The 19,060-nt window shown below is 44.4% G+C and overlaps 1 protein-coding gene across 1 annotated transcript in view; it reads left to right on the top strand.

Moving 5' to 3' along the window:
- Positions 1-18,178, top strand: part of TTC17 (tetratricopeptide repeat domain 17) — a 114,057-nt gene extending 95,879 nt beyond the window's left edge. The window contains exons 18-25 of the mRNA XM_043972198.1: positions 440-699; positions 1,598-1,763; positions 10,212-10,332; positions 11,712-11,871; positions 12,556-12,639; positions 14,252-14,371; positions 16,507-16,650; positions 17,406-18,178. Coding sequence (XP_043828133.1) covers positions 440-699; positions 1,598-1,763; positions 10,212-10,332; positions 11,712-11,871; positions 12,556-12,639; positions 14,252-14,371; positions 16,507-16,650; positions 17,406-17,537 — 1,187 coding nt within the window. The 3' untranslated portion in view covers positions 17,538-18,178. The remainder of the gene's footprint in view (positions 1-439; positions 700-1,597; positions 1,764-10,211; positions 10,333-11,711; positions 11,872-12,555; positions 12,640-14,251; positions 14,372-16,506; positions 16,651-17,405) is intronic.
- Positions 18,179-19,060: the final 882 nt, after the last annotated feature.

The raw sequence follows: 19,060 nt of genomic DNA, 5'->3' as shown, positions 1-19,060 counted from the left end.
TCTCTTCCTGCTCCCTTCTCTCTCTCTCTCTCTCTCCCCCTCCCTCCTTCTTTCTTTCCCTCCCTCTCTCCCTCTCTCCCTCTCTCCTCTCCCTTTCTCCCCTCCCCCTTCTAACTAACAGCACATGTTTGCAAAATGACTGACCCAGGTTAGCATTTGGACTGTGGCTATAGATCAGAGCAAAGCTGAACAGCCCCCACAGGCATCCAGCTCATGACCTCAGCCTAATTTGCACAGGACTCTAACCCCCTGGACTAATCAGGATTGCTGACACAGCACATTGCAGCAGTACAGTATAACCTGGTGTTCATGAGCAAGCAGTCAGGACCGCAGCAGAATCGGAGCTCCCCTCCAACCACCAGCCAGTGGTGCAGCATACAGAGATATGTCACAGGCATCATGTCCAGTTAGGTCATAACCTCTGGCCCTTGGGTTTCAGGTACAGTGGTCGCCGAAAGCAACGGCTCCGATGGGTTGGAGAGTCTGAGCGATGCCCAGATGTCAGAAGAGATGTTGGCTCTGGTGGATGAGTTTGAAAACGCCTGGCCTCTCGAAGCCTTCGAAGGAGCGCTGGAGGTCAAAGGCCGACGAATGGACTTGCAGGGGATACGGGTACTGAAGAAGGGCCTCCAAGATGGCGTCGCCAGCTCTTCCTGCTTTGGCGACTGTGGAGATGACGACGATGATGAGACAGAATGGGTAAGAAGCCACCACCCCTGGGGCCTGACGCCCAGGACCAGGTCTCCTTGGGCTTGCTGGTCTGTAGAGTCGGAGATGTCCGTTGGGTGGTGTCTCCCTTGTGTTTAACACAGAATAAACTTCGAGGCGGCGTGTGATCTCTGCAGGAAGCTCTTGGTGTCTCATACCATACATCTTATCTGACTTTCAGTGAAGAATAAAAATGAGGCACGTGTTACTTCAGTCAAGGAGGCAGGACATCTGAGCATGGGAGCAGGAAGGCAGGTGTTCCCAGTAGCCTTAATGGAGAGATTAACCTCTCACTTAGAAACTGTCTGTAAGTCATTGGGGGGGAAAGAGCAATGAGACCCCCTGTGGTAGAGCAGCCTGCCTCCAGAGACTGGCTCTTCTTGGCTTTCCTCCTGTGGCTTCTCGTATTCTCGGGGTTGTGTCCCTGGGAAAATCTTGTACATCTGGCTGTGCTGAAAGCTGCCTGAGTCCTTAAGCCGAGTGCATCAAATGGCCAGGCAGGGATGGCTCAATGGCACAAGGTCTGGGACAGCTGGACCCTTGATCACACCTTCTGAACCCTTCCCCAATTCTCTTGGCCATGGTTTTGTTGGAGGTCGTGGCAACTTAAGGAAAGGCAAGCTTGGCTTAACTTTAATGATACCTAGATATCTCCATCTTTGTTCTGTTGGGTCTTCTACCACTGCTTTGGCTTTTACATCACTTGATTGATTATTCCCTATTTTGTGGTCTTAGTGAGGTCAACAGTGGACAGTTATTCAGATTTTGTGGGCCTTGCTTTCCTGCCCAAGCATCCTGCTTTCAATGGAGTGATTCAGAGGTCAGGTGTCCACCACCCATGAAACACTGAACCCTCAATCTCATTCTTCTTTATGTTTTTCTTTCTCAGATCACATTCCAGGTCAAACGTTTAAAGAAACCCAAAGTAGAAAGCTCAGATACTCAGGAACCTCCTGGGAAAAACAACGAGGAGCAGATCCAGGCAGAAAATGAGCGCCATTTTCAAAAGACTCTGGAAATCAGTGGCCCCAAGATACCGGCCCCTGGACCACAAGGTAAAAACATCACATTCTCTAGGACTCGGGTGTCATCCCTGGTCTTTATTGTCCAAATCAGCCATCACAGGGCAAGGTAGGACTTGAAAGATTTCAGGCTATGGGAACAAGGGTTACTTCATTCTCTGTAATGGAGCAGACAACTAAGGTTTTAAAAAATAAACTCAGTTCTGTATCTATGTGCATTTTCACCATTTTATTGTTTGACTACATTTAGCATTCACTTTCTCTTGGCCCAAAAGACAAATTGACTTTCTTTTCCTTTTAAGTGCTATCTTTCTTCACGTTCCTCCAGATTATGTTCCTGTTGTTCCCACAACCTGAAATGCTTTTTCTTGTATTCTCTTTTTCAAATCTGTCAGTCAGCAGATTAAATACCTACTATGTGCCAGGCAATGGGATAATTGCTGGGAATACAAAGAAAGGCAGTTACTGTCCTCAGGGAGTTTACAATCTAATGGGAAAGACAGCAAGCAAACATCTATGTACAAACAGGGTAATTGAAGCTAATGAACCTCTGTTAGCACTAGAATTAAGGCAGGTGGAGTGAGGAAGTCCCACTTATCCTTAAGCCAGTGGTCCTATGAGAGTCGGAGATGTCTTAAGAAAAACTATCTTTGTCTTTCAAAAGGTACCTTTACTACATTAGATTTAGAGGCATCAAATTACCCCTTTCTATTTTATTTGTATTTTGTTTGGAAATATTCTTTTTGGCAGGGGAAAAAAGTGTTGTTTTAGGCATTTAGTAATGACAGTATGAATATATAGGAAAATGTTGAGCTCAGATAAAGAGGGAGAAAAAAAGTCCAAAAAATGGGAAGATGGTGATAGAACCAAAGAATTTTATACCTAGAAGGAGATTATCTAATTCAACCCCTCCTTTTTAAAAAATGATGAGGTAAACTGTCTTATTAGCTCATGGAGCTAATTAGTGAGAGAGGGGAGACTAGTACCCAGGTCTCCTAATAACCACTATATCAGGCGAAAAGTACAAATACAAAGGAGTGACATCCAAGAACAAATCTAAAAGAATGATGTGTACTCGGACCAATAGTATTGAAAAGAAAGGCTAACGCCCCCAGAATGAGCTGGAATTTGCAAAAATGGGATGAGGGGAGAGTGAGTCAGGAATGCCACAGAGCTGTGTTTACACTCTAAGACAAAGGACTAGAGAAGGGTAGCCCATCTTTTGGAGAAGATGGTTCAACTCCAAATTTAGTTCTACTTTCTCCATTGAAGAAAAAGATATTCATACTAGGAAGAATATATCATTAAGGTGAATTTGAAATCAAAGATAGAGGAATAGATAATTTTTAAAAACATCGAGCTGGGTTAGATGAGTTCAAGTCTCTTAGCTCAAATGAATACATCTTAGGGTATTCAGAAATACATTTCCAGGTGTGCCTGTGGAATCACCGTTGGTCAAGAAATCATGATGAATGGAAGAGGGAAAGGTAGATTTTAGAAGCTACAAGTTGATAGACTAAGCATTGATCTCTTCCAAGAAGGGTTAGGATTTAGAAGAGATTACTGAACAAATGGTTTGAGTACTTGGAGGAAGGGAAGGGTGATCATTAATGTCTATAGTGGGTTCACTAAAACAAGTGTTTATCCCATACTGTAGTAAGACAAACAATTGCCTTCTCTCCATAGAGAAGTAGGGAGAGGCTAGAGAGGTAAGGAACTGTGGTTATGGACTGCCATCTATACTGGCAGAGAGGTTTTTTTAACTGGAAAAAATATTGGGTTAGGAGTGTGGTGTACAAGAATATAGGCCTCAGGGGCAGCTGGGTGGCTCAGTGGATAAAGCACCAGCCCTAGATTCAGGAGGACCTGAGTTCAAATCCAGCCTTAGACACTTAACACTTACTATATGTGTGACCCTGGGCAAGTCACTTAACCCCAACTGTCTCACCAAAAAAAAAAAAAAGAATATAGGCATCAAAACTTTTTTTTAAACAAAGGCATGTTAAACTAATGCTATTTTCATTTTTTTCTCTTGGTTTAGGATTTTTAAAATGTTTTTTAATGTTCTTTAACATTTTAATCAGTGACTTGCATGAAGAACATAGAAAATTCATTTTTCAAATGTAGAGAATTAACAAAGATGAGAATTTTTTTTAACTTAGGCTTTATATTAATTGCCCTTCCCCTTACAACTTACGAAAGCAACATACAAAAATTGACAGTTTCCATCACTAAATGCCCAACATGCTGCCAAACATCCTGGCGTGTAGGATTTCAAACTTTTTATTCTAGATTCCAATAGCTTTACATGAGTAGATTATCAATAGGAATTTGGTTTCAAGCAATAGGAAAACTATTAAAACAACCCAAAAAGTCAAGAGAACAGCAAAGGGCACATAGCTTACAGATAGCCACCTGCCCTAAAATCCAGTAAATCTTTTCCAATCAGGAGAGAGACCATTCTTATGGGTTAGAAGAAGAGAATAATAGTTGTGTTTGGTCACCTCGTTGTGGGGAATACTGAGACAACTGATCAGTGGTCAGTCTGCTATAAGCCATAGAAAGCTTTGTTATTTTTCCAGAAAATAATAAACAATGCCACCAGAAGGGATATAGAAAGCATAATTAAAGGAAATGAATTCTCGTGTCAGAAACTGAAGACCTTAAGGAACACAGGTAGTAGCTTCATCATCGCCACCAATGGAAGACAAAGGCTTTGGAGTGGGATGAAAATCTGGGAAATGACTAACTGGTTACAAATATGGAGTCCAAAAATGGGGTATTTCCCAATTGAGGTTGAGATATAGAAGTGGTAGATTTTTGCCAAGGATAAGGAGAGAAGATCGTGAGCACACACCTTTTGAGTTCAAATCACAAGGTCTAAAGGAGTTAACTGCCTTATAGGGTACTGAAATAACTGGTAGATACAATGGCTGAGCCACCATCAATGTTTTTTTGTTTATTTGGCGAGGCAATGAGGAATGATCTTTTGAAGAACACAGAGAACAAGAGAAATTGCATTGTACTGGAGAAGGGCAAATGGCTCAATTTTTTTTTTTTAAAAAAAAGGAAGAGAATGGAATCTAGAAACCAAGGTAGTGAGCTTGACTTTGATTCCTAGATTGTGTTATGAAAGATATGGTGATTAGCATCTAGAAAAGGAAGCCATGTTCCCAAAGAACCAGCGTGACTTTACCAAGAAGAGGTCATGCCAGACTAACCTATTTTTCCTTTTTTGATAGGATTTTAAACTGGTAGATCACAGAAATGCCACAGCTTTAGCATAATTAGATTTTGGTAAAGCATTTAACAAAAAGCCCATTGTTATCCTTGTGGAAAACATGGAGGGCTGTGGGATAAATGGTTATCTCGTTAAATGGATCCAAAATTCGTGGAATGGTTAGACCCCACAGAGTAGTCGTTAATGACTTGAAGTCAACTTGGAAGGAGGTAGAGTGTGGCACAACTCTATGATTGACCCTGTGCTGATTAATAATCAACACTTTTAGCAGTAACTTGGATAAAGGTATAAATGACATGTTTATCAAGTTTGCAGGTGATAGGAAGTGGGTAGGAATAGCTAACACATTGAATAACATAATCAGGATCCAAAAGGTTTGAGTAGGCAACAACAATAAGATAAATCTAATAAGAAAATTTAGTACAAATTAATATATTACACCTGGATTAAAAAACAACAACTTTTTTCATTTTATTTTTAGTTTATGGAATAAAGCAAACATTTATATAACATACTATGGTAAGTAGAGATTGTACATAAAACTGCAAATCCCTTATGCACAATTTGCTATTCCTTTCAAATATACAACAAAATTATCACGTAAATTTCTTTTTTTTCCTTTTTTTTCTTCCCCCCCACTTCACCCTAGAGATGGCTACTATTAGACACAAATACATTTATAGATGTAAAATTATTCTCTACATACTTCAGTTTATCAGTTCTTTCTCTGGATGCAGATAGCACCTATCTTCATATGTCCTTCATAGTTAAGTTTGGTATCTATAATATACAAAATAACTTATTCACTTAAAGTCATTCTTAAAACACCATTGCTATTACTGTATACAATAGTCTCTTGGTTCTGCTTATTTAACTTCATTATTTCATGAAAGTCTTTACATATTTTTCTAAAATCATTGAGCTCATCATTTCTTATAGCACAGTAGTATTCCATCACAATCATATAGCATGGGGCAGCTAGTTGACGCAGTGGATATAGCACCAGCCCTGGATTCAGGAGGACCTGAGTTCAAATCCAGCCTCAGACACTTGACACTTACTAGATGTGTGACCCTGGGCAAGTCACTTAACCGCAATTCTATCACCAAAAATAACACCAAAAACAATCATATAGCACAACTTGTTCAGCCATTTCCCCAATTGATGGGCATTAATTTAAGGAAAAATCCATTTATACCAATACTTTCAAGTGTTTTTGGTAGAAATTAGTGTTGAATTCCATCAAAAGCTTTGTCTGCATCTATTGAGATAATCATATGATTTTTTTTCATTTCTACTTCCTCAGCACATTCAGGACTGTGATGAAAGAATCTAAAAGATGGTGACTCTACTCTCCCTGATGACAAAAAGAGTTTATTAGAAAAATTTCTGCAGATCTTTTCTATTTTTTGTCTTTTTGTTGTCTTTCCAGTTCCCTCCTTAAATGTAGGCTTGGGGATGGCTTTCTTTGGTTGTACCTTTCCCAAGCTTTCCTTAAGCATATTTTTCTTCCGCTGTTTTTGCAGGCCAATACAGTTCACAGTCTTCTGTCGTCCTGCTCCATAAAGGAGCTTATATTCTAAGCCAGTTTTGCATTTGGCCGCCATCTCTCTCTGCTTGGCAAGAAAATCAAGTGTTTGCTGGCCAACATGATTTTCAAGCTCTAGATTTCCTCATTATAGCAATTGATTTACATCAATTAAACTTCTTTTAAAAATTATTATAATAATTTTTGGCATCCATTTCTCGATCTATTCCTCATATTTTGGTGTCACCTGTTGAAACATCTTTGATGTTTATTTCTTAACATAATCCTTAGTCTTTAGAAGATGTATGTTTGTATCTTTATGTTTTTGCATATTGATTTGCAGACCCACTTATAAAAACTGCCCCCACTGACACTGCCCCCAGCACGTAGGATTACCATTGTCCTATGTAATTAATGCTTCCTTGTTGTTTCAATAGGTCAGGTTATAGCTGTCGAGATTACATACTCTATCTTTTCCTTAGTGTTGCATAGGAGCTAAAAGAACTAATGCCATCTTAGACATAATTTGCAGAATGAGGCAGGTGAGAGCTATTATATTTTGCCCCAGTCAGAGCCTATCTGGAATATTCCGTTCTGGATGGTACCACATTTTAAGGACTGTAAGCAGAGGACAAAGACCAAACGGTTGAAGGTTCCCAATATCATGCCATATGAGGATTAGTCAAAGGAAGTGTTTGGAGAAGAGATGCCTTGAAGAGGACATGCTAAACATGAGTTTTCATGGGGTAAAAGGATTAGCTTTGCTCTGCCTGGCCTCACAGAGCAGAACAACGAATGGGTAGAAGTTTCAGAGAAACAGATTTAGACTGGATATGAGGGAAAAATTCCTAAAAATTAGAGCTATGTGAACATGGAAGATATCACCTCCAAAGGTAATGGGTCTTCAATTTCATCCTTCCTGCCCCAGGAGGTCTTCAAGCTAGAGCCAAAGGTGACCACCTGTCTGGTATGTTGTAGAGGGGGGTCTTGCTCAGGTATGGAAGTTCCTTCCAACACTAATTCCATAAAAATCTGTCAGTCAGACTTGAAAGTTCAGCACTGAGAGCCATCCACTCACAGGATCATCTGTGGCCATTTCCAGGAGATATTGTGGGATTATTCCTGTTCCTCTTGTTGCTTACCTTTCCTCTTCCCTCCCCCCAGGCCAGCTCTCTATCCACTATAGCATACTGGTTCTTTTATTTGAAAAATAGTTATATAAATGTATATATGTATATATACACACATATGTGTATGTGTGTATAAGACATAATCCTTAGCCTGTAGAAGACAGGTTTATATCTTTATGTTTTTGCATGTTGATTTGCAGACCCTCTTATAAAAACTCCCCCCACTGACACACACCCCCAAGCCCACAGGATGGTAACCGTTGTTCTATGTAATTGATGCTCTGATTTCACAAAGACAATTGATTTTGAAATGATTTCTCTGTTAATAATATGTGCTTTCCTGTTTATTGATAGTCAGTTTTCATTTTTCGTGATGCTATCCAGTGCCTGTCAGGCTCAGTATCTTCAAATTCTCTCATTAAAGGACATGTTCTGTATAATGTATATCAAATTGCTTTTCCTCTCAGGGAGGGGGGAGGTAAGAGTAGGAGGAAGAAAATTTGGAATTCAAAAAAAACCATTTTAAATAATGGTAAAAATTGTCCTTAGATGTAATTGGGGGAGGGGAATAAAATATATAATTAAAAAAAATTTTTTTAAAAAGAATTGAGCTATCAAGAAAAAAAAGAAAACCACGTATTAACATTTTTAGAAGGACATGTTCTTAATATGAAGGTATGAAGCCTTTGAATCCTTTTTCCTTCATTTCTAAATCCTAAACCAGATTTTTCAGTGTATTCATTGCTGTCTTCCCCACACTCATCTTGAGTGTACAAATCACCAAAAATTGTTGATCACTAGAAGAATTTTCTTCAGGTCTTCATAAAAATTTCTCAACTACTTCATCCTTTGTAGCAAATGTTGGCACAGGGGCAGCTAGATGGATCAACGGATAAAGCACCAGCACTGAATTAAGAAGGACCTGAGTTCAAAAATCCAACCTCAGACACTTGACACTAGCTGTGGTAATCAGACCCATGGGATACAGCTCTGCATGTCTGATGTTGTGATGTTACTCTTTCCCACTTCTCCTCCCCAACCCTAACATGCAGAGCTGTATCCCATGGGTCTGATTAGCATCCTCTCCTCAGTTCCCACAGGTTGGATTCTCGTCTTTGGGCAGACGGCTCCCAGTCTGCATGTCCAGACCTCGTCTTAGCTGGACACGAGTCATGCAGCATAGGGTTATAGACACAGAGATGGGAGGGACTAGAGTCCATGAATCAGAACCCCTCACTTTACAGATAGGGAAACTGAGACCTAGAGCAGTGTAAGGCTTACCCGAGGTCACATGGGAAGGAAGCGTCATGCTTGAGCTTTAGGAAGACTGCTGACTTCTAAATCTATATTCGACCTGCCCATGTTCCCATCTAGTCTTCTCCCCTCCCCCCAGTCCTTGTCCACTGTGACAACACAGGCATGTTCATAAGTATTTACAACAAGCAAGATATGGCATAAAGCCAAAGGCCTGCTTTCTCAGTTGGATTCCTTCAGATTCTTGTGGTTTTCATTGGAATCCCTTTCAGGAAAGGCCTGATTGTTTTATTTGTTCAGACCATGACCCATGAAAAGTACTCTGGCCTCCCAAAATGGTACCAGTGAGAGGTATTAATACTCTTCAATTAAAAGCCTCATTACCTCCACTCTGCTGTATTTCTTTAGAGAAATACTTTCCTGTAGCCAACCTTAGAGTTGCTTTAAATATGATTCATTCCAGGCAGCTAGGGGGCGCAGTGGATAGAGCACTGGCCCTCGAGTCAGGAGGACCTGAGTTCAAATGTGGCCTCAGACACTTGACACTTACTAGCTGTGTGACCCTGGGCAAGTCACTTAACCCCCATTGCCTGCAAAAATAAATAACTACATAGATATAGATGTATGATTCATTCCCCACCCCAAACACACATGTCCCTCAGGTGGAGAAGTAAGGGTGGATTTGGAGCCAGAGGCCCTGGGTTCGAATCCTTATTTTGCCTCTTATACCCATGTGATCCTGAGCAGCTCACTCAAACTCTCTGGGCCTCAGTTTCCATATCTGTGAAACAGAAGGCTTGAACAAGATGACTTCTCACATACCTTCCAGTGCTGGAGGCTACCTTAGGTCAGTCTTCCTCCTTTCTCATAGCACCGTAGACTCTTTCTGTGGTGTGGCTTATATTCTCGTTTGTCATAATTGTCTCTGAACATGTCCGCACGGCCCACTAGATTATAAACTCATGGTAGTCAGGGAACATGCCTTACTCTTTTTTGTTGTCTCCCCCCGCACCCTGTGCATTGTATGTAAGAAATTGTATATAGTTAGCGCTTAAAGGATTATTGAATAAGTGATAGGTTTGGCAAGGTGTGCCACAGGAAAGGATTTCTCCTTTTCCTCATGCTGATCACCCTTAAATCAAGAGCAGCAATTTCTCAGCCAACCATGTGCGAGTCAGAGGCTCTTCACCCAAGATTTGGTTAGAGGTGTAAATGGTGGAGATTTAGCAGGGCCGTCCCCTCCAAGGGTCTGAAACCATCCACAAGGCCCACTCTCTGGTCCTGGTCCTTGACCACAGCATTGACTTGTCTCATCTGTCTCCTCCCAGGAAAAAAGCATGATTATGAAAGCCTGGGCTGGCCAAGCCCTGATGAGTGTGTGAAGCTCCGGCGGGTGGAACTCACCACTGTGGCCAGCACCTGGCTCGCTGTCTCGGCCAAAAACATCGAGTGAGTATCCCACCGTGGCCCCCGTCATTCAGTTGACCTCAGGGATGGCGGTCATCATGGGGGGGGGGGGGGAAGCCACCAGAATATCTACTGCTTCTGTGATCACTGGCCCAGGGGCACCAGTGCTCAGCTGAGCCCAGCCACATCTGCTTTGGTCTTCAGGGTGTCTCCTTTCTCTCCTAATCCCTCTCAGACTGACCTGGAGGAATAGAAAAACTTCCTTGAATCTCACTGAAGGTCAGGCCTGGTAGGAGGCACAGAGCTCGCCATTTTTTGCTGACTTAAGGCGGTTGATAGAACAGCAAATACTGTTCCAAAAACTGCTCACTGATCTACAAAGTGTATTTGATTAGATTAATGCTTAGCACGCTGTTTCTAAAGCTAGCAATGCGTCCGTTCTTCTGCCTGTCTGCACCCACTGTGCTAGACATGGGGGTGCCAACCAACAAGCATTGGCCAAGCACCTACTATGTGCTGGGGCCACAAAGGGGGGAACCTGCGTTCTCGTGGTGGACACACGTGTAAGATACAGGCAGTGTGGCTACAAGGGAGGACTGGGGGAAGGCACCAGCAGTTGGGAAGAACAGGAAAAGTTCCTGCAGAAGGTGACTTTTGAGCGAAGGGGAAGGTGAGGAGGGAACATGTTCGGGGTTTCCTCGGCAAAGATCCTGGAGGGATTTGACCATTTCCTTCTTTAGTTCGTTTGACAGATGAGGAAATGGAGGCAGACAGGGCGAAGGGTCCCACAGCCAGTAAGTGTCTGAGGCCGAACTTGAACTCAGATGAGTCTTCCTGACTCCAGGCGCTGCACTCTGCACTGTGGCTGCCCCTTAAGGTGATGTGAGCTGAGGGCACAAGGAGTCCTCCCCTCCCTCTTGTGCCTTGCTGCCTGGAGGCAGGCTCTGTGTTGTGACCATCTCCCATTCACCGGCTGCTCTGCAGAGAGGAGAGAGCTGGGAGGAAACAGAACCCACTGAAGACTCCATAGAGCATGAAAATAGAACTGAGTCTCGTCCCCAAAGCTGAGAACTCCCAGCTGCTCTAATTTCCCTCCTGCCCTGTTCTTGGTGAATCTCTCACCTCCCCCCCCAGACAGCTCAGACACCCCCTCCACGAGGAGCCTTTCCCAGCTCCCAGGCTGCTGGTGCTTTTCCCTTCAGGACCTCCCAGCCGCTCTGCATGTGTCTTACACGTTCCTGCATCCGTGTTGTCCCCTACCCCACCCCCAGTAGGATATCGGCTCCTCTCAGACTTCGTATCCGTGCTTTTAGCACAGTATCTGGTACACAGTGGGTGTTTAATCAGTGCTGATTAATTCATGCGTGCCACCTTGCCCCTAAGGCTCCCCACGTGACCTGTTTGGGTTTTCCACATTTCAGCATCACGGAGCACATCGACTTTGCTACACAGCTGCAGGAGCCAGCTGTGGAGCCCCTCTGCAATAGCAACCTTCCAGCCAGCATGCACACCCTGGACCACCTGCACGGGGTGGCCAACCGAGCCAGCCTGCACTACCCAGGCGAGAGCCAGCTGAAAGAGGTGAGCTCGGCATGGGGGGACGACTGCTTGTGAGAGGGTGCAGAGAGCCTTCAGCCTTCCCCATCTGAGGCTCCTCCTTGTACGTGCAGACAGGCAAGGGCCAGCTTGTAAAGTGGTGTTCTCTTGTCTGTCCGCTACTGCAGGCCCAGCCTGTCTCTGTGAATGCAGACTCCTTTGCATGGCTGGGCAAGTGGGTGGGGAGACCCGATGAGACCAAACCTAACCATCAGCCAAGGAGGTTTTGGAGAAATGGTGATGGTGGCAAGGTCCTCTTGGTCAAATGGGCCCGTAGTGACCTGGCCTTGATCAGCCTTATCCAGGACACCTCAACAATAAGACTATGGGAGAATTGGGATGGAGGGAGGGAGGGAGGGAGCAAGCATGTAAGCATGTAAGCATTTACCGTGTGCCAAGCCCTGTGCTAAGTCCTGGGAGTACAAAGAGAAAAGCAGGACAGTCCTTGCTCCCAAGGAGCTCGCATTCTAATGGGACTCATATAACTGGATCCATTTTCCATTGGTCACGCAGGTACTGAGTGGCAGAGTCGAGATTTGAATCTGGATCCCTTGGACCCCAGTCTCTGTGCTCTACCACTGTGCCAGTCTCTCCCTGCCAGAGTCACAGGGATTTCGCCTCCTTTCCCATTTTCATTCCTCTAACCCACCATATCTCTCCCCATTCCAGGTGCTACAGAATCTTGGCAAAGACAAGTACCCCCAGCAGTCATTTGAACAAATTGGCACTCGGATCGCCAAAGTTTTGGAAAAGGTAGGTTACCCTGCCAGGAAAATGGGGCCGGATCCCACTATTGCTGACTCTGTCCTCCCTCTCCCCTCCCCCCCCTCCCCCCTCCCCCCTCTCCCCTCCACTGGAAAGTGGCCACTAATGGGTCTCGGGCTGAAAGGAGGACTTGGAATTCAAAAACCTCTTCCCTCTTGCGTGTCTGAGATGTGGATTGTGACCCCTCCATGGGGAGCTTTCTCCCAGAACGGACACCTGCTGTAGGAGGGGAGAGGAAAAGGCTTTAGGGTTGTGCGTCTTTAACCCAGGGTCTCTGAACTTGTTGGGGGGTTTATAGGTAGGTAGGTAGGTAGGTAGATAGATAGATAGATAGATAGTAGGTAGATAGGTAGATATTGGTAGATAGATGATAGAAGGATGGATGGGCGGGTGGATAGATAGATAGATAGATAGATAGATAGATAGATAGATAGATAGATAGATAGATAGATAGATAGATAGATAGATAGATAGATAGATAGATAGATAGATACTGATAGATATTGATAGATGGGTAGATTGACTGATAGATGGATGGATAGATAGATAGATAGATAGATAGATAGATAGATAGATAGATAGATAGATAGATAGATAGATAGATAGATAGATAGATGGATGGATGGATGGATGGATGGATGGATGGATGGATGGATGGATGGATGGATGGATGGATGGATGGATGGATGGATGGATGGATGGATGGATGGATGGATGGATGGATGGATGGATAGATGGATGGATAGATAGATAGGTATTGGTACATAGATGATAGAAGGATGGATGGATGGATGGATGGATAGATAGATAGATAGATAGATAGATAGATAGATAGATAGATAGATAGATAGATAGATAGATAGATAGATATTGGTACATAGATGATAGAAGGATGGATGGGTGGATGGATAGATAGATACTGATAGATATTGATAGATAGATGGGTAGTTTGATAGATGGATGGATGGATAGATAGATAGATATTGGTAGATAGATGATAGAAGGATGGATGGGCGGGTGGATAGATAGATAGATAGATAGATACTGATAGATATTGATAGATAGATGATAGATGATTGACTGATGGATGGATGGATAGATAGATAGATGGATGGATGGATGGATGGATGGATAGACAGACAGACAGATGATTGATAACTATTTCCATTTAGTCAGTTGAGTTTGTAATTCTGCGCACTTCATATCGTGCATTTACACTCAGTATTCTGAGGAGAGATCCATGGGCTTCACCAGAAGGTCCATAGCACCCACAGAAGAAGAAGCACCCTTGGCCTAGGGATAACTGGGACTGTGCGGAGGTTAGGAGACCATCCTTTACCCATGGACCCTATGTGGATATTTGGTGTTGGGCAGGTGGGAAAGACACGCTTTTCAGTCACTTGTTTTCTTTTTGAAATCTTTAACCTCCACCTTGGGAAGAGACTGGAGGGTTCCAGGAGCCATGTGCCGGGTATTCGTAATAGGACACCCCCCCCCCCATAATGACTGTGCTTCCTATACAATAGAGAGCTTGGACGTACTTTGTCAATGAAGTGTGTTCCCCAGGAGATGTCAGCTTCTGCCCACTATTCCCTTTCAGAACCAGACCTCCTGGGTCCTCTCCAGCATGGCAGCCCTATACTGGAGAGTGAAAGGACAAGGGAAGAAGGCCATCGACTGTCTGAGGCAGGCCCTCCATTACGCCCCACATCACATGAAAGTAAGTCCAGCCATTCTTTGGGGGGGGGGGGGGAGGCAATGAGGGTTAAGTGACTTGCCCAGGGTCACAAAACTAGTAAGTGTCAAGTGTCTGAGGTCAGATTTGAACTCAGGTCCTCCTGAATCCAGAGCTGGTGCTTTATCCACTGCACCACCTAGCCACCCCCTGAGTCCAGCCATTCTGAAAGGGGCCAAGCCAATGGAGAGTTTATCTTGTTTTGGGGAGGTGGGGTGAGGGAGGAGGTGTTTATAGTTTCCAGGCCTGATATTTCACCCATAGGAGGAACTCCCTTTGGGTAAAATTCCCTCCACCCATGCAGTGGAAGAGTAATGGCTTTGGAGTCAGAAGAACTGGGTTCAAATCTCACCTTTCTTCCTGATACGACTTAAGGCAAACATTTGCCTTCCCTGTTAGCCTCAGCTTCCTCATATGTAAAGTGGGGAAGTTGGACCAGAAGGCCTCAGGCCCCTTAGGCCTTTAGCCTCTCTTCCACCTTCCCTGTGCCTCAGAAAGCTGAACAGGAGCTCCTCAGCGGGAATGAGCCATCCTACCTTGAATGCACCCACCACATTCACAGCCTAGGTGACCCTGCGGTGAATGGCCCTTCACCCCCCCATTCTAGGAAGACAGCCGGGTTTGCCTCGCTCCCTGGGTCCGAACGAGCTGATCGTTATCCAGCACGCACGCCCCAGGGCCCGTCCTGAGGTGGACCCACTTCCACTGGTTAGGGTACGATGGATGAGAGCAAGATTCTCTCCATTCTCAGAGCCCTTCATTGGTCTTGAATGATATCACCACAGACATACAAACAACACCTACCGTGATAAAGGGAACACACCATTTCACTGTCTACAGTCAGTAGCCCTCTTCTGCCTTTTTCTGTATATACCCTCCAAGATGTTGAACTGGACCTGGAGAACCAGGATTCTACACCAGAGCTTACTAGCTGCATGACCCTGGGCAAATGACTTAACCTCTCCAGACTTGGTGGCTCCTAAGGTCCTTTCCAATTCTGTGATCCTATAACCTTAACACAGTGTCGTGCATACAGCAGGTATTCAGTCGGTGCTTATTTAATAGACTAATGAATATTGATTATATTACCTGCTACAGTAACCAGAATCATGCTCATCTGGTTGAATTCAGATAGATAGGACCAGACTGGATCTGATTTTACAGCTCCATCACGCCTTATTCCACATACACCAGCCAACACCCACAAAGAGAGCAATGTCAATTCAAGGGGAAGAAGACCAAGGACTGTAAACTGTGGGTAGCATTGCTCCCCAGATTCAATCAGTCTCTTTCCAGTCCCATACAGTCGTAATGAGGGAGACAACCACCACCAGGTGTTGCAATGTGTGCTGTCACAGAAACAAATTGGGGTCCAACGCTTTTGGTAGCCAAGGAAATTGATCATTGGTTTCTACACAGTTAATATATAATTGCAGGGGGGGAGGGAGAAACCAGTATATAGGAATTGAGACATCTGGCTTCTTCTTGGTGGAGAAGATCAGGAGACACTGAGGTAAAAAGGAGAGGAATGGATTTGTGACATTCCTTAAATGGGGACCATTGGGAGGGAGAGTAATCTTGTGACTTCCAAATCAGGTGACTTACAAGCAACTGGAACTTAGCTTCACAAAGTGATGGATAAAGGCAAAATGGAGTCACTAACGATATTTTTAGGGTAACACTAGTGACACACTCTCTGCCAAATCCACTTAGTACCACCACTTAGCTCATCTCCCAGCATCCCAATGTGCCCCAATGGAGATGCTAGCTCAGTAGACCACTTCCTATATCCTGATATTAACTCTTCCTCATCTCAGGGTGGGAACACCTCCCCTTGCTGTTTCTAGTGTCACTTTCCCTTACTCTCTTCCTCTAACCCCATAGTACCCCAGTCTCTTCAGCTAGTTCCTCAGGCCATTAGACCATAGTGAAGTGGATGAGGGACTGCAAGTGATGTAGCCATCTGCCATAATGAATAACTCATATAATCTCAGGAGATATGTGCAGATGGTGGCCCCTAGAGACACTCCCTACAGTGTCATTTGTTGAGGACAGGCTCAGGATGAAAGTGGTAGCCCTGTCATGATCCGATTCTTGGCTTCTTTCCTCTCTCTGCCCAGGATGTGCCCCTGATAAGCTTGGCCAACATCTTGCACAATGCCAGGCTCTGGCAGGATGCCATTGTGGTGGCCACCATGGCTGTAGAGATCGCACCGCACTTTGTCGTGAATCATTTTACCCTTGCCAATGTCTACGTGGCCATGGTGAGTAGCAACAGGCCCTGAGTAGGGGGCTTGGCTAACTTACTCTCTTTGGATACAGAGATCACTTTGTTTCCTTTATTCCTCTCTTGGTCAGAATGTCTGAACTGGGGTTCGTTTTCCTCCTGAGGAAACTGAAGGGGTGCAGTTAGGTGGTTCCCAGAATTTGTGGCATGGCACAGTGGCCTGTTGAGTCTTTCTCTTCCTCTAAGCTACCAATATGGAGTAAAAGGCCTACTCCTGAGTTGTAGAAGGTGGCTGGGCAGGGCAGCACTTAAAACTTCAAACATCTCCTAGAAGGAAAACCAGCGTTTTCTAGATTTACAAGCACAGCTGAGATTCCCAGCTTGGCTTCTGCCTTGCAGTTGAGAATGCTAGTGGTGCCAACACTTGATAGTTAGGATTCCAGGCCTCTCCGGGCCAGTGTTTAGAACCATGACCCCACCGCTCTTCCAAGGTTCTGAGATTAAAAAGCACTGTCTCCAGTTTCACCTCCTTCAGTGACGGCATCCTCCACACTCTTCCCCTCTACTGGGGCCGGCTCCATCATTTCTGGTGTGATGTCATGGCCTGGCAATAGAAGCTGCCTTTTCCTCCCAGACCTCAGAGGTTCAGTCCGTTTTGTTTACCTTAAGAGGCCACTGAAGGGGGATTGCTGCCACTAGCCACGTGGACACCTAGGACACCTGGCAGGGCATAGGGGAAATCAGGGGTGGAGTGTTTTTATTTCTCACATCTGGTTGTCTGTCCCCACACAGGAGGAGTTTGAAAAGGCCATGATGTGGTATGAGTCAACACTAAAGCTGCAGCCCGAATTTGCACCCGCCAAGAATCGCATCCGGACCATCCAGTGTCATTTACTTATGAAAAAAGAGCGACGTTCTCCTTAATCTTCCTCCTCTCCCTCCTCCTCTCTCTCTGTCTCTCTCTCTCTCTGTCTCTCTCTCTCTCTGTCTCTGTCTCTGTCTCTCTCTCTCTCTCTCTCTCTCTCTCTCTCTCTCTCTCTCTCTCTCCCTCCCTCCCTCTCTCATGCTCTTCATTTTTTAAAGAAAGAAACCAATCATTGTCCAGTATCTACTCTTAATGAGGTGTGTGATGATAACCTGGGGGATCAAGACAGGGGGTTTGGTTTGGTCCTTTTGGTTCCTTTCCCCCTCCCCCTCCCCTCCCCTCCCTGCCTTCCTCTCAGAAAGAAGCATCTTTGGAAACAGTTGTTCCAAACAGAAACTGTAGCTTAAGAAAACCATGTAAATAACTGAGCTGAGAAACTTCCGAAGTTTCCTAAACACCTTTCGGGTTTTCTCAGTGGTCCAACCAGCTCCTACCTTATGGAGGGCGGTGGGACAGTCCTGACAATTATCTGCTTCCTAATGTTGTAGCATCTGTTGGTGGAAATGCAAAAAACCCATCCCTACACCAGATAACAAGAAGCCATGTCCAGCTGTCCATCCATTGGAAATTCATGCTTTTACCCAGTCTTGTCCAATTCATGCTGCTGTGTTACAAGCCCAGAGGTAGTTTTCAGGGGGGGGCCGGGGCGGGCGGGGGTGGGGGGGAAGTGATTTAAAAAACAAAATCTTTGAGAAGAAAAAAAAAACCTTAGGAACATCCAACCTGTTGTAATGTTATTTATGTTGGGGGGTGGGGTGGGAGGGAGGGACTGAGTCGAGGAAAATCAGCGATGTACAACATCTGAACCATTTGTATTTTGATCACAAAACACAGGGAAGCCATTAAGTTGGAACTTACATAGGATGTGTTTATACGTATGTGTGTAAATATACATATATGTCCACACATATATACATAGAGATCTACCTCTACCGCTAGGTATATATGGATGTGTATATGTATATTTGCAGACCTCTGCAGACCTGAGTCTCTGTTTACTGATCTTTTTGTTCACTGTATTACCCATCTCAAAAAAAGGTACAAGTGTAAACTCCCTCTCTCTGAGGCCTTCTGACTCAATGCTACTCCAAGTGAGCTGCCTAGAACTGTTCAGATCTAAATCAAGCTTTTCCCTTTGGTCCGGAGAGGACCACAGCCTCCAGACCATGTGAAATCTACAAGGGCACATACTGAAAACAAAAATAAAAACTGTTTATGAGCAAAATACGCGTCCCTTTGTGGTGGTGGTCTTTTGTTTTGTTTCTTTTCCTTAATTCCAGATTAATTGGGTACCTACAAGCCCCTGCTTTAAACTCTGACCTACACCATGAGATTTAAGACATCCTTCTCCTTCTTGCCCTCAACCAGAAAGGAAGGGCCAGACCGGACAGGGACTGAGTTCCGTGGTTGGCAGGCTCCTCATCATGACAGTTAGCTAGTGAAGATTCCCGCTTTCCTTTCCCCAACTCCCCCATCAGCAGATATTGAGGGTTTATACACGCAGTTAACCCTCACACTAAGG

The sequence above is a fragment of the Dromiciops gliroides genome, chromosome 6, assembly GCF_019393635.1.
Source record: "Dromiciops gliroides isolate mDroGli1 chromosome 6, mDroGli1.pri, whole genome shotgun sequence".
In the NCBI taxonomy this organism is placed as follows: domain Eukaryota; kingdom Metazoa; phylum Chordata; class Mammalia; order Microbiotheria; family Microbiotheriidae; genus Dromiciops; species Dromiciops gliroides.
The sequence above is the reverse complement of the archived record's forward strand: the minus strand, read 5'-3'. Positions and strand labels throughout refer to the sequence as shown.